Source organism: Solanum verrucosum, unplaced genomic scaffold (assembly GCF_900185275.1).
Source record: "Solanum verrucosum unplaced genomic scaffold, falcon-dt-bn FXZP01000232.1, whole genome shotgun sequence".
In the NCBI taxonomy this organism is placed as follows: domain Eukaryota; kingdom Viridiplantae; phylum Streptophyta; class Magnoliopsida; order Solanales; family Solanaceae; genus Solanum; species Solanum verrucosum.
The window spans coordinates 686290-703663 of NW_026020017.1; the positions used below are offsets into that span (position 1 = coordinate 686290).

Below are 17374 nucleotides of genomic sequence, written 5' to 3' on the forward strand. Positions count from 1 at the left end.
CATTAAGACCCGGCGACCCGCAGGGGGCAGAATTAGAATAAAGGTACATGTTCGATCAAACTCAAAAAAATTGATTTAAATTTATATTTATCTTAAGAAATTAATTGATTATCTAGGAATTATTATTTTAAAATTTAGTAACTTGTAAAAATTATAATTTTAAATTTATAAATTCTGCCTTCGAAGATTCATCATCATAATTTATGAACAATCATTGACAAATAAATTTTACTAATCTGACAAAACTTGTAAATAATTTAACAAAATCAAAAAATAAAGATTGTAGCAAAGTTATGACTCACCGTCATAACTTGTGGATAATGAAATTTAGACAAATCTTATCAATTTTTTAAACAGCTCAACAAAATAAAAAAGAATGATCGATGATTACACAAAAATTATATTTCATGACAATGATATAAAATTTGAACTTACATGGTTATTACGTAGTGTTTCATAATGTATCGTATTACCCGCACTGGATGTTTACACAAAATCAATGCAATTTCCATTATTACGTGATTTAATGAAGTAAAATGAACTATAAATTTAAACACATGGCATGCATGTATTGGCTTGGTGTAAACATCCGGTACCGGAAAGTTATATTCATTATATTATACTATATTGTTTTAATGAATATAATATTTGAATAAATTGTATCGTTTTTCATCGTTACATATATAATGTCACACATTCATAATTTGAGTGAGAAACCTACAAGATAAGTAGGATACGGGGTAGAACTATTATGAAAAGGTAGGATAATAGATAAAATATAATAATTGAATAATAAATAAAGTTAAAATGAGATGAAAATTATATTTAAATAATGACATGATCACACCAAATCAGTTGTTATATAAAATGAGTATTTTCATCGTTATCTAATGATGGATTACCATACGATACAATAGAATTTAAAATAACCATCAAAATAAACATTATATTTAAACTAACAATACAATACAATACAACAAGTAACAACCATCTGAACAAGATGTTAAGCTTCTAAAATCCTTATTTTTAAATCTTCAATGATATATTATCCCTACACCTATTAAATAATTTGATTCTCGTACTTCCTATAAAATCACATAATTGAAAAAGATAAAGTAGCTAAGGGCCCGTTTGTTCATAGATAATTTTCACCTTCTTTGTTTTTTAATTAAATAATGTTTGGATATATAATGGAAACTCAACTTTGAATTTTGAAATATTTCGAGATGCACGAAACGTCATATATTTATTTTCATATTTTTTTCGCTTTAAATCACTCGTAAACATAGAACTTTTTTCTTAAAATTATATTTATAGCAAAATACAATTATAATTTTGAAATATCATTTAAAAAACTTCTTCACAAATTACTTTTGAAATATTTTTTTATGTCTAAACGTCCACTAATTGTTCTTGATATTCACTCCGTCTTATATTAATTGATTATTTCCTTTTTACATAGATAATTTTACTAATTCACCCCTTAAAGTTTTTGGGATTTTACAAATAAATGTGAACACTTAGAAAAGAACTAATTACAAAGTAATATATAAAAAAGTTAAATTAATGCTTTCTTGATTTAGAAAGGTGCACAACTAATACTTTTTCTGTCCCCAATTACTTATCCAATTTTCCTTTTTTACTTGTCCATTTTGACAAATCAAGAAATGACAATTTTTTTTTACCTATTATCCCATCAATTAATTAGTTTTGAAAAAGGTAGAACTTCTTGAAAATTTTAAATATTTAATTCATCCACTTCATAATTAATATGGATAAAATGGTACACTCACTATATCAATCTTTGTTTTCTTAATAAGTGTGTCAATTCAAAAGTAGACAGCTAAATAGGGACAGAGGAAATATGAGATAATTAATTATTTTTAGTAAGATGATCAATTAATATGAGATGGAGGGAGTAATAAAAAGGAAAAAAAAATAAGAGACAAAAAGCAACAAAATGAGATATCATGGATTTTGTCATTGTGCCATCACTTCAGACATGTTGCCAACTTGACTACTCATATATTCAACAAAAATTAAAGCATATAATAAAACAAAAAAAGAAAAAAATGACTTCCACTTTGAAAAACTCAATCTATTTTAATATAAGTAATCTAATCTAATCTTAATTAATTCCAAAATCCATATACGTCAACCCCAAATCTTCTTCTCGATTCTTTTATTTTATTTTATAATATTTTATATATTATTCAAATATTATTTTCTTACTATGTGTGTTTTTTCACCATTGTCCAAAAAGTGTAGGGATTGTGACTGAAGAAAAAAGTAGAAGAAATAAAAAGTTACAACAAACGTCACCTGAAAGATTTGGATTATGTTCTACTAGTATCATTAATTAATTTTTATTTGCTTAATTAATATTATATTAAGTCAAATGGGCCATCTTAATTTATCAACCTTTGCTAATAGCACTTTGTTATGATTATAAATCATTAGTCCCTCTGTATTGCAATTGAAATTTTATATATTTAGAAAATATAAAGAACCTACGTTATTAAAAATTCATCAATTTCCAATCAGATATTTTATCAGAAATTCATCAGATCGTCGTTTTTTCGAAGTGACGATTTCTAGTGATGTCTATTATTACCTTTTGTTTATATTTATATATATATATATATGTATAAAATTGGGAATTTTTATATCCTTAATTATTTTTATGTTCCACTTTGGATGGTCAACTATGAAGTAGTAGATGAAATGAAATCCAGCTAAGTACCACTTTTTTTATTACACTATGAAATTCAAAAAGAATATTATTTTGCCTCTTGGAAACATCAAAGTTCCAAAACTTGGAATTACTAATTAATTTCAAATTAAAGCAAAAAAATCGAATATATTGTGTAAAATTAATTAGTTATATCATCCAAGATCATATTATATTAAAATCTTGCAACTTTGACATTCTTATAAAAGATTTATATTTTTTTCAGAAAGATTATATAGTGTATCTTCATGCTAAAGATCAATTTACATTTTATCTATCCCAACTTGATTTAGGTTTGGGTTATAAAGTAAATAAAGTTACAAATTAATATTATATATTTAAGCTAAATCAAAAGATTCTGTAAATTAAATACCCTTTCATATGCTCTAAATGCTACAAGATCACATTTCATGTTTTCAACTCATATGCCTTGCTATCTAATTTTTCGACTAATTCTTCGATCGAAAAATTATATTGTCTTTTATCGAAAAAGTATATTATATACCTAGCTCAAGAATTAATTAATTAAATAAGGTATATATGTGTAACAAATTATGTCGTGTAACCACACTCAATGTTGAATATGTGAGACAAACCAATATTAATTTTCTAATATCAAATCATGTCTTTCATAATTATACGTTTCTTTATTAGAATTAGAAAATAATAAATTAGAGCCAATCATGATTCTAATAGCATAGTATACATGATTAAAATAAAATAAAATTACATATATTAAAAAGGATTGAAGAGACATCTAACCCCACCATATACAAGAAGCCAAATAACATCCATTCTTGAAAATCTTTCATGCACATGATTTTAGATTAAAAAATTTAATATCAACAAGGAAAAAAAAGAAAGTTTTTTAAATCAATTATTTTGATATGTTAAATATATTTAAAATAAATTGTATTTAATAATTCCTTTTCGGTGTGACAGCAAGAAAATGCAAGGAGGAAGTTGGGAGGTGGGATATAATATACTAGTAGACAAGAAAATTATTGGTTGAAAAAAAAATAGTCCATTTGATATTTTGAAGTATATAACTAATTTTTATACTATTAAATTATTTAAACGATAACTATAAATCATATTTGTCATAATAAGTGAAATTAGGTACCTAAAAATGAAATGTTTAAGTTATATATATTCATCACTAGGTGAGAATTTACGTAAACTCAATAACTCTTGTTCATACTTCGTATATTAACAAAATTCACAAAATATCTATAATATTTAACTATGAATTATGATATTATTGTAATATTTAACTTGATGTCATTGTATGAGCTCACAAACTGTAAATTTTTCGAAGCCACATATATTACAACATATAACTAATCAACTTATTTTAGTCTAGATCTTATATTTTAAGGAGACTTTACGCGTAGAAATCTTTGATGACTTGATAGTTTAATTTATTATGGATGTATATGACTAAAACTTAAAATAAAGAATGTAATTTACTACAATAAATTAAATTATACTGGTTAATATGCAAATTATTTTTACAAAATCAGTGTATATAGTAAATTATATATATCCTTTAAAATAAAACAAAAAAAGTAATTGACAGGACAGAGTTGACAAGATTGACCTGTGTCCTTTCCTCTTTACAAAGCAAAAACTCAGATTCTCCTTTGTCTCAACTCTCATCCAATAATTTCCCCATTGCATTATCATCTCATCAATACCCTAAAATCAAAACATGAAATAATTCACAAAAAATATTATCTTGCTCCAACTCTTAAAAAATATCGTCATGTATATATCGAATTCTTCAAAAAATAGTGTACTTTTAAAGAATTTGATACGAAAGTGATACTATTCTCGAAGAATCTAAGCAACTAACATAGCCCAAAATATCAATAGCTTACACCAAATAGTACACTAAAGAGCAAAGGTATATATATATGTAACTATATCTTAATATATAATAGTAATCGAGATCATTGACTTTCCTTTCTAGTCAGTCTCAATTGATAAATTGTTGAGACAAAATATATATGTACAATCTTAATACTCATGTGAATGGTGGTACATTGATGAAGGGTGATCATGAGTTGAAGTATTAGCAACTCCAGCACCAAGATTTAAATACACCATTCTTGAATCAATGTTAGTACCACTACTTGTGCTAGATGTATGATCATCACTCATGTTATTTGGAGGATAAATATTTGTCGAAGAGAGATCAATGTTCGCGCTCCCTTCCTCTCTTAAAATCACCATAGCTGCTGATTGAACAAGTTCAAGACAGAGTCTCAACTTATTTGGTTCAATGTGGACATGTCCAGGGACAGTTCCTTTAAATAGAAAATCGGACGTTAGGGTACGTAAAATGTCCAATGGAGTGATGCCATCTAACATTCGTACATTGGGATCAGCATGGTGGTCTAATAGAACAGCTACCATGTCTGGTGACACCATTTCAGCTGCAATGTGCAGCGGAGTTTTCCCTGCAGGACCTGCAGGGAAGTTAACATCCGCTGCACCTAGCTCTAGTAACGCTTTCACAACTTCCCTACTACAATTTTCAACTGCATAGTGTAATGCAATTGATTCATCAAGATTTAACCCTTCTCCCATTACCATGAGCTTGACAAGTTCAACGTCGGATGAGTCAAGGGCTCGTCTCATCCTACGGATTTTTTGGTCCTCGAGCTCAGCTGCAGAGCTAAGGTCGAGGTGGTGGTGATGATGTGGCATTAAGGATCGACGTGCTAGGTTGGATTTGAGGCGTAGTTCTTCAATTTTGGCTACAACATCAATGGGAAGGTGTTTGGCCAACATTTCAGGTGGAAGACCTGATTTTGCAACCAAATGTGAACACGTAGTCCATAGTTGATTCATGTCTTGCTTCCTTGATGCTATTAGAACTCTCATCACATCCTCAATTGAAGCTTTTTCTACCATGATTGCCAATTGCTTCTGATCAATTAAAAAAAGAAACATAAAATTATCACGAGCTCGTCCCATGGTTTAGCTGATTGTAAATAGTTGATAAATATCAAGTGCTAAAAAAGAATATATATATACAATCTACTTATGTGTTATGTTCAAAATTGTAGTTCCATTTTCTTTTCTTGTAACCAAATGAGGAAAGTAGATGACTATTGGGGAAAGATTAGGTCTCATCACTTTTGAAAGACAAGATGGATATATCAAGAACCATATTTGGAAACATTTTAGCTAGTGTGTGACATTATGATAAAATAAGCCCAATTCAAGAAACTCAAATAACTAAAATCTCACATGAAATCAAGACAACAATTGTGAGATGAGACATCTAGTGTCAAAATTCCATCAACAAAATAAATCATTAAACAATGTAAAAAGAGGAAAAAAGTTTAAAGATTTCCCCACTTTTTTTTTTATATACATTCACTTCAACTATTTTTAAATAAGTTCAAATAATATGTAAACAAATTAAAAGAAGAAGAAGTTCTTGGATCAAATGATTCTGCAAAAAGAAATTTACTACTAAACAAGAAACAAAAACTTAAAACAAAAATTAACACCATTTCCCAAGAAGAAATGGAAATTTGATTCCACTATTCCAAAAATCCAAAACACCCATATACAATAAACAAAAGTGAATCAAAATTAAGCTCAGAGTTTAACTGACACACTGACGACTATGTTAAGTCATTTTAACTTGACTTTTTTCAAGATTACGAATTTCAGAGAAGTTATTAGTAATAAATATCTTTTGAATAGCTTGATTGTCGGTAGATATTAGTTAAACTCATTTAAAGAGATGAGAAGGACAAATGATTGATTAACCTGAGTGAGCAAAGCAAGTTGTTCAACACCAAAAGATCTAGCGGCTGAGAGTGTATCAAGTGCAAGATCAACGGCTGAGGTGCAATGTGTATGCCAACAACCTCTCTCTCCACAATTTGGTCTTGGCTCATGTTTTTGTGGCACAATTGATACTTGTCCACTGTATAAAAACTGCATCATCAACAAAAACACCTCATATCCTACTGAGTTCACCGGTATCACTACTGATGACGGTGAACCAGTATCTCTCAGCCCGTTAACCGGGCCGAGTTGTGGGCCGGACTGAGGAGAGCCCGGCCCACAAAAGAATTTCCTGAAGAATTGACTCCGTGCTGCCAGGACGCAACGGTGAGCATGGACTAAATGACCTTCAACATGAAAAGTAACATCACTAAAAGCTTGACCATTGATGAGGAGATTGAGATAATCTAAAGATAGACTTCTTAAGGAATCTTCAGGATTACTACTCATTTTTTTTTTGGCTATGTATAAACTATAGTAGTAAAAGGTTTTAGTTCATGTTTGTATAGTTTTGAAAGTAGTGTTGGATGAAGAAGAAAAAAAGAGAGTGAGTGAGATTCTTCTTTCTGTATGATTGGTGTTTTGTGTTGTGTGTGTGGTTAAAATATTTAGAGAGAGAGAGAGGGTGGAGCAATATGGATGGTTATTCTGGGCGGCTGAGGTATTTAAACAAAAGAAAAAGGGAATATCGGTAACAATAGCATATTCAATGAAATTACACGAGTGAGATCTTGAGAAAGAGATGTATATGCAGTCTTATTCGAAGCTAAGGAGAATATTTTCGATATACTCTCGGCTCAGATAAAATAATAAAAGGAAAAGGAAAGAAAACACGATAGAAAATATCAGCAGCACCAACAAATAATATGATAAGAGAAATTAGATAGCACGACTACTAATTATTGACTTCCATACTCTCTATTTTAATTTATTTGTTTTAGTTACTATTTGATCAACATGCATATTCAGTGTGACTTCACAAATAGGATGCGAGGAGAGTAGTTATACGCAACCTTATTTTTATCTCATGAAATAGAGATACTATTTTCGATAGATCCTAGACTCACATGAAAGGCATAGCAAAACTAGAGAAAAAAGAGGATTCAGTTAATGACATTAACAAATAATGTGATAATCAAAACAAATAAAACAATAAGTAATACTAAGAAGTATGTATAAGAAAGCAGGAGAAAAAAAAAATAGCCCTGACAAAGAGAACTAAACAATACGATTTATTAACCTTCTATTTTAATTTCGTACCCTTTTTTTTTTTTTTGGTCTTAATTAGAATATAGTAGTTAAAAGAAGAACGTGTTCTTGAATTTCACACAGGCCTAGTAAAATAGGAGACATTTGAAAAAAGAATTGTAAAATATCATAGTTTTACCTAGACTCATATATTTTGTATATTTTTTTTTTTACCCTCCCTAGGAGCTCCCACCCCTTTTACTCCCTTGGTGACTCGAACTCGCAATCTTCGGGTTGGAAGTGAGGGGTGCTTACCATTCGAGCAACTTGTATTCATTATAAATTCTAGGGAAAAAGGATATTCGAACTTTGACCGAAATTGTTGTAATAATCCCAAATTATGGGCAGGACCTATCACCCTGCACTATTTAATAGTTTATTTTAAAGATATATAAGTGTAACACCCCGACTTTTCGAAACGTCTAAATTGACTCGTATCTTCGTGGAAAGACCAGGAGGGTGGGTAATAAATTAAGAATGATGTGTTACGTGATATTTTAAGTGTTCAAGGGTTGTATCTCAAGTTTTGAAGTTAGGTAAGTGGCAAAATAAAAGTTGGCGAAAGTTACCGTAAATTCCTTTTTAAAGATTTGTTTGAAATTTGGGTCATATGTCTCAGAGATTTTCTACCAATCTATAAAGAGTTATGGTGCCCACGACCTGTGAAATCGAAGGTCTACGAGTCTAGTTTCCAACTCATCAACCCGTTCGTTCATACGACTTCAGAATGGAGAGATATTCACATTTTTTGCAAGACTGCACAAGCAGGCAGGTGAGGTGGGTCCCCTAGGTCGGTGGAACTTTATATATATCATCTTCTTCGACTTTTCTTCATTTTTCCTTCACTCTTCTTAGTGAATAACCATAAAGCTCACAAAACCCACTTCTAGGATCAACCAAGTTACAGATTTTCATGACTTAAGTCCTTGACAAAAGTTGTTCTACGCGTTGAGCTCGTCAACATGGTATAATTTATTTTATCGATTTCTTAGCATATCGTACTTTGGTGTGTGGACAGCAGGGGTTTGAGCATATTTTAAAGTTTTGAGGTGTATTACAAACTTAAAATCAAGGTAAAACCCTTTTTCCATCCACTCTAGCTTTGATAAGTCGCAAATAGCAATTTGCGATGAAAATACATATCTTTTATCAGATTATCGTGGTATCCTCTATTCTTTTGTGTTGATTATGGTCCTGCCTTGTTGTAGTATCAAAGGGAATTGTGAGTAAAGTCGTTAGGCCAACATGAATTCAGCGAAAAAGGTATGTTAAGGCTATTCCCTACTTACGACATGTTTCCTTAAAGCTTAGGAGCAATGTAATTGGGTTGTTATCCTTGTTATACTTGTAGCCATTATTGTTGATTGTTGGCTGCTCGAGTTGATATAATCCTCCCTTGTCGGGATTCTTATTCAGTTAGTAGCGTCCCTATGTTGGACACGACTTAGAGGCTATTTGTATAGGTTGCTTATAACTAAATTGCTCGCTTTTAGCGATTGGATTGTTATTGTTGCCCTTGGGATATTGTGGTTACCTGCAGGAATATGATCTATGCCTAAAAGGCTATGTTCTGCCTACGGGGCTATATAGATGCCTAAGAGGGCTATGAGTTGCCTACGGGGCTATATTGATGCCTACAAGGGCTATGAGTTGCCTTCAGAGCTATATTGATGCCTAAGAAGGCTATGTGCTTCATACAGGGTATTGTTGTTGCCTAAGAGGGCTATGAGTTGTTTATAAGCTATGTTGATGCCTAAGAGAGCTATGTGCTGCCTACGGGGCTATATTAATGCCTAAGAGGGCTATGTGACTGCCTGCGGGGCTAGGGGACTACCGATAGGGATATATAGACTGATTGGCACCTTCCGGGCTTATGGGGGCCTGAGTAGGTGGTCTTGTGTGTTGTTTGTACCTGCCGAGCTTATGTGGGCTTGGTTACGTTGTTGTTTTATTATTTTTGATAAGTTAAGATTTAGGAGCAGGTTGGTACACTTATCTTATCCTTGATTTGTTTATCGAATTATTCCAGTATATTAGGATACCTGCTCATAGTTTATTGCCTTTCATACTCTGTACATTATTTCGTACTGACACCCCATTGCCTGGGGACGCTACATTCATGCATGCAGGTCCCGACAGACGACCCAGTAGACCTCCTTAGCAGCAGGATTGACTTTTATCCTGTTGGCTAGCCCCTTTCCTCCGGAGCTGCCAGAGTTTGGAGGTTTGTTAGCTTTTGTTGTATATATTTTTATGGGTAGGTTGGGGACCTGTCCCACCAATATTTAATACTCTTACAGGCTTGCAGACTAGTGTGTGAGGTGTGTAGCTACGTTATGGCCATGCTGTCTTAGTTTGTTGGTTTGCTGAAGCTTGTGAGCTGTTTGATGTATTGTCTTGATATATATATATATGTTTTCAGTTTTGGTATAGAGATCATGGTGGCCACGACGGCCCAATCAGGACTTTTGTGCTAGTTGACTATTTCTTTATATGAACTCTTGGGAGTAGCTGTTTTGTTTATAGATCTGTTGACAGGGGCCTTGCCGGCCAAGGGCTTAGTTTTAAGCCGAGATATACTTGTTTGTTTTCTTGATTGCGTGTGGCTGCCATGCGCTAGTAGCAAATGGTTTATCAGGGTCGGCTCGAGCTTGAGTTTTGGCATTAGGAGCCAGTTGCGCCCCTTGAGTTTGGGGCGACAATAAGTGCCCAGCTGGACAAGTTACTATTTACACTATATCAAACTGATCTTTAGCGGCAATTAATTAACGGCAAAAGCTCAATTGCCGCTAAATATATATTTTTAGCGGCAATTAACACTCTTTGTATATGTCCCTAAAACCTTTAGCAATATTGGATCTAATGACACTTAACTTATACCGGTAAAGACTTTAGCACTCTTTATCAATGTGTCTATTTATTGCCGCTAAAAGTTGTTTTTGTTGTAGTGTTATAATGATGTAGTTTTTATGATGTCCACATAGACACCTATATATCTTTAAAATACATTATTAAATAGTGAATGGGGTAATAGGTCTTGCCCAAAGTTTGGAATTGTTATAACAATTTCGATCAAAGTTAAGATATATTTCGAACCAATTTCCCTAAATTCTATTTACCTAATTAAAGTTTATACTTTATAGATCATAAGATATGTATGTATATAATTTACTTTTTTAATTTTATTTTTACCTCTCAGCTCCCACCTTTTGTTTTCTTGATGACTCAAACTCAGTTAAGATTAAAAATGATGGTGCTTACCATCCGAACAATTCTCTCTGGTCAGATTATAAGATATTCTCTTCATAATTCAAAATAAATATAGCTATATATCATGATAAAAGGGTAATAAACGATTATAGATAGAAAACGACGAAGTTTTTGTCTGATTGTAGGGAGAAAAAGGGAAAAGAAAAAAAAGAAAAATATCATTAGATTTGTCAAAAATTAAACCAAATCAAACAAAATCTACACTAATAACTAAACTGATAATTATAGTATATTCAATTTTAATAATTGAAAAATAAATTAAATTAATTTAAATTTAATAAAATATCAATCCAAATTGAATGAGGAACTCAGAATGACCATACATCTTTGGCTGTCTTATAATTCTACAATTTGACATTTTATTTGCCCTAACTAAACCCTACCATCCACCCTATTCTCACTTACTTCATCATTTTCCTACTGAAAATAAAGTACCAACACCACTTAAATTTGTCTCCTCTTATAGTCTTATATATATTTTTTGAGATCGATTAATTTGAATTCACATAAAAAAAAATAATGGGTAGTTTTAAAATTGAGTGGTCTTCATTAAATTTTTTATCTTGCTTGTCTCATAAACAAATACTTAAGTATCAAACATCAAAATTTTGACAAAATTTACATGTGTGATGAATAATTTGAGACAGATTAAATCATATACATCTAACATCATGTATAGTATAAGCTAGATGTCATTTTCTATGTGTCTATTTTGTTACCATGCTTTTCTCCCCAAAATTAGGCTTTTTCATATACTCTCTTTAGCAATTTTTATTTTGTCCTTTTCGATAGTCATTGGTAACTTATCAATTGACAAATTATAGGAATTTTTTTTTCTAAATACACATTTTATTTTATCATAATTTCTAAAAAAAAAATCATTTTAAAAAAATTCAAAAATTTCCTCTCAGACACATCACTCCCCTCTTGCTCATACATCCTTATCCCCTCTCGGATACATCACTCCCCTCTCCGCTACATCCCTCCCTTATATATTCAGATGGCCTATCCCCTCTCAGATGCATACCTCCCCTCTCAGATACATTCCTTCCCTATGTATCCGGATGTCTACTGATGTATCCGGAAGTCCAGTGATGTATCTCCCCTCTCGAATACATCTCTCCTCTATGTATCCGAATGTCTGGTGATGTATTCGAAAGTCAAGTGATATTGTATCTGAAATTCATAAATTTTAAGGGATTTTTGTAATTTGAAAAAGAGTAAAAAAATAATATAATTAGCTCTTAACACTATGAGATTAATGTAAATTATACTAAATTATAATACTAATATATTTTCCAAAGCAAGGCTAGCTAGAAAATAAAAATGTTCTACGTACATACGTAAAGTAGCATCATAAAATTCCAAGAGAATATATACTTGGGATTTTTTCTTTTTTTATATTTCATTTTAAACCATTTTTTTGGTCAAGCAATAGTTAAAAAAAGAGAGAATTTATGATCCAATAACTTATTAGTTGAATTAGAGAATCTATGATCCAATGACTTATTAGTTGAATTTGATTGACAAGAGTTCTTGACTTGCAAGCAATTAAGTTGAAGATGATGGTGGAATATTACTATAGGTTTTGCATAAATAATGTCAATTTGAAGTGAAAACGATGTGGAAAATAGAGAGAAATTAGATAAATTATTAAAAATTTATAACTTCTGTCTTGTTTTTCGTCGGCCAGTGTTTGATATCTGTATATATCATTCCGTATATTTGCACCGCATAACTACTCATTAGAAGGATATATATATATATATATCGCTTCTTATTATCATAACTTTTTTCATATTCAAAGCTTCGAATCAGGCAAGAAACTAGTGTTAAGAGTACCGATTCAATTTGACCCAATAATTGTAATCAAAACTTTATATTAATCTTAAGAAATTCATTTAATATGTAAAAATTATTGATTTAGCACCCAATCACTTAAAATAGTTAGAATTCTGACTCTCATAAGCTTTAAATTTTAGTTTTACTTTTGAAATTCAAGACTTCTAATTATAATTTGAGTGACATTAAAAAAACAAATTAACAGGAAAGTGGTCAATAATGGTTTAGGATCTAGGCAAGAATATATTAATTTTTTTTAATTGTAGAAATTATATATCAAAGCAAGTTGCTTTAATTTTGATTCAAAAATATATAATTAATCTCAACTTGTATGATATATACAAAAGAGGTATTTAGATACCAAATAATTGCAAGTGCTTAAAGGGGCATGATCCCAACCCCATGTAAGAGCTCTCCATTTAATTTGAGTTGCATTTCAACAACTTGAAAGATCAAAATAATTCTATTTTTTTTCTAGAAAATATTTTTAAAAATTTATTTTTTCGACAGACTTGCTAGGTCTACTTCTATATTATCTATATATGTGTCTGATAAGAAACTTTGATAAATTGATGTCATATCGAGGTATATATATTTACTATTTGATAAATGAATCTATTAGATGTGTAACGTACTATCAAAGACTATGATCTAGTGATTGAAATTCTTTTACTCTTTATTGGATATCTTTTTCTTTGAACCTTGCAAAGGTAGAACTTCTTGTTGGAAAGCGTTTTACAATTCCACTCTCATAATAACTAACATGTAAGCCTAAATCAATTAATCGAGCTAGTAAACTTAGAATACGAAATGATTGAAAAAATAGAGGGACCCTTTTAAGGAAAATATACGCATTAGACTTTGTCATGTATTGCCTTAGAACCCTACAAAATTCCATATTGACCCCTCTCTATCTCTATATGTGTGTTTTAGTCACTTTGATTTGATGTTGGTGAATCATGAATTGGTCTTAATCATTATTGGAACACGTCGATAATTCCATATAAGGGAAAAAGTGAGTAAATATATATCATCCTAATAATCATTTCATAATATAATATACCAGTGTAAAGAGTAAAAAATGTTGGAATTTGTTTTTTTTTTTTTGCCAAAACTAGTGGCCGTTTATAATCACATTTGTTTTTCAAGCATATTGATCTGATTAATTCAAATCTAAAGATTAATTTGATTTATATAACAACATAATATTAGCTCAATTTTATTAATGTTTCGAATGTGAAATCATTTATTTCTTAGGACGAAGACGTTGCTCTTAATTCTTTCCATTTCTCTTGATAGGTATGCTTATATGAAAGATTTTTTTATTTATTTTTATTTTATTATTATTATTGTTTTTTTAAAAAAATAATTTTCATCCTTCGAATTTTTAATTAAAGAATGAACAAATTTCACATGTCTCAATTTCACTCTTCGGGGTGGCCCGGTGGTTTGGGCTTGAGACTTTCATGTTGGAGGTCTCAAGTTCAAAACCTCTTACCAACGAAAGCAAGGGGTTTGCCTTCTGGGTCGAGTTCGTCGCACCTAGCTTGCCTAGTGTGGGTTACCTCTCCTATGTGGTTTGCGAGCTATTGCATAGGAACATAGATTTTATCATGTGTGCGCACCCAAAGGATAGCAACTGCGAATTTTCCTTGTCATAAAAAAAAAATCACACGTCTCATCACACTTTTTTACTATAAAAAAAGAACCTTCACTTTTTCAAAACTTTAACATACACACACTTTCTCTCTCTTAATTTTTTTACTTTAAATTTTATAATTCATTCTCTCTCAACCTTTAGAATTTTGGAGGAGGCACATTCGAAGGTTGGCATATTTTGACTTGTCTTGAATAAACTATTCACCAAAAAACTTTTTTATTTATTTATTCGGTGTTCAAATGATAATAATAATAATAATAATAATAATAATAATAATAATAATAATAATAATTTAGTGTTCTTTATTATTTGAATTCGATTAAATTTGGATTGAACTTAATTCTCTCATATTCATGCTGTAAGATTCATATTGGCGGTAAAAAGTTTCAACAAAAATCAGTATAATTTGAATTCGAGACTTTAATTAAGAATGAAAGAGTATTACTATTCTATCATAATCTTGGTATATAGATATGCACTAAAAGTTTATAATATATATAAAAATATTATATATGTATATATTAAAATAAGGGTTTGACAAAATTAGAGCCATTGATTATATATTTTGGCTATTAGGTCTTGTAAAAAATTATTATAAATAGGACTTACTTTTCATGATATTTCATTCAAGTCAACGTTGATGAACTCTATGTTTCCATTTATTACTTCATCATTTTGTTTCAAATTTATTTGTTTTGACTTTATTATAAAGAAAAAGATTTTTAAGATCTTAGTATAACTTGTATAGTCTATTATATAGTAGCTAGTGGTGGAAAAGTACTATTAAGATAATTAGAAAAGGTAATTTAAAATTTTGAATAACTAACTATATAATTTGTATAACAAGTGTTAGTGGAAGATAATTTATTCACACTTAATATTTTTATTAGTAAATAATTATTAATGCAAGACATGATATATATATATATATATATAAGAAGAGGGAATAAATATTCACAACAAGTCAACATGTGTTTCAATAAGATAAGAAGAGGGAATAAGTATTCACCATAAGTCAACATGTGTTCCAATAAGAAGAGGGAATAACCAATATATTTATAAAAAGAAATGACATATAAAATAAAATGGAGAGAGTATTGGTTTTTCAAAATGGAAAAGGACAAAACACATATAAAATTAAAAGACGTATAAAAAAAAGTTGGTTTAACTCTCAAACATAAAAAGTAACATATGTTATTAAAAACTTTAATAAAAATTACTATAATTTACAATAAATAATAACTTAAAATATCTACAAGACAGCAAAAAAAACTAATTTTTGTACTGCTTCTGTCACATAAATTACGATTGGGATGATTTTAAAATTTTAATTTTGGTTATATATTATAAAATAGCCGAAAATTAAATGATATAATTTTTTTAAAAATAACCGAATGAATCATCCTATCGATAACCCTAATTGATATGGGACCCATTTCCGCTGTTTATCTTCTTCTTCTTTCTTTTTCATTTTATTTTGCTTTATCCCCTTTATCCAGTCACAATTTTTGGAGGTTTAAGGTGTTTAGTTGAAATGGATTTCTTGACATAAGAAGGTGATGTCTTTTGTTTGGATATAATAAAAATGTGTATTATTTGACCAGCCCGCCCAATTGCCACCCCAAAACTCTTAAATAACTTCCTAACATAATATTTTGCCTATTCATCATGAGTTGTCTACAATTTCTCTCTAATTAACTCTAACTATTATATTATTTGATTAGATGTATACATTATCTCAATTTATATACTAATTATCTATCATTTGTATTTAAGAGTCAAATTTCGAAACAAATTTAGGAGTATGGAGTTAATAATGATAGCAAGTTGTAAACCAAGTGGATACAAAATGTGGACATGATTAATCAATTAAATTAGATGCATTTTCAAGTAATCACATGCAACTATATAGAATGATTTGATATTTACTTTTTGGATTTGTTGTTTAATATTTAATTTGCCCCCATCAACATTTCCTAATAGGGAAAAAGTTGAAAAGAGAATACATTAAAATATTTTATATGACTAGCTGTTTTTTCATCGATTATTTTATTTAATTAATGGTACACCTTAATCTATTATTTTAATTATCCTCCCTTTTTCCAATCAAATTCAATGACTCCTCAATAATAGTTTTTAAATCTTTAATCTTTTAAGATGTCAGAATCATATATATATATAATTTAGATGGTGGCATTAAAAAAAATAATGATTATGACTTCAAATAATATTTTAGAAGATAAATCTTAGTCTTTCTTGAAGTGATATTAAACCAACCAAATTTTAGATGATGGTTGGATTTAAATTTAAATTCCAAATAAGGCAAGGATATCATTAACAAAAGTGTGAGCAAATTCTTCTCTGTTTTTTTCTTTTGAGTATAGAAAAGTGGGAATTGAAAAATTAATTTCAATACTCGCTCACTTAATCGTTTAAACTAAAATTAGCTAGCAGATATCTAATATATGTATAATATGTGAATAACTATATATAATCATGTATACTGATCAGAAAAGAGTAAACGATGAAGCAGATATATAGACTATATATTTGCAAATAAATTAGAGGCAATAAAGGACCAATTACTAAACATAGTACAAATTGACACTAAATAGTTGTTAGTAATTATATGTATATTATATGATAAGCAAAGGTGATTATGCTTAATTATTAGGGTTTTGTGTAAAAGGTTTCTTTTAGGTCCCTAATTAATCCTGCTTGCTTTTGGGGGACATATAAACCATATATGTAAAATCCACTTTCTACATTTCCCCCCTCCCCTTTGACTTCCTCTTGTTGTAGCCAACCCTATC

The 17374-nt window shown here is 29.9% G+C and overlaps 2 protein-coding genes across 3 annotated transcripts in view; both read right to left on the reverse strand.

Moving 5' to 3' along the window:
- The window catches only part of LOC125820984 (uncharacterized), a 443574-nt gene that overhangs the window by 17928 nt on the left and 408272 nt on the right, over positions 1-17374 (reverse strand). The window lies entirely within an intron of this gene.
- LOC125820982 (BTB/POZ domain and ankyrin repeat-containing protein COCH-like) lies at positions 4621-7152 on the reverse strand. The gene is made up of 2 exons (XM_049500412.1): positions 6521-7152; positions 4621-5665 (listed from the first exon to the last, which is right to left on the reverse strand). Exons 1-2 carry the CDS (start codon positions 6989-6991, stop codon positions 4751-4753), a joined length of 1386 nt encoding a protein of 461 aa, XP_049356369.1. The 5' UTR covers positions 6992-7152; the 3' UTR covers positions 4621-4750.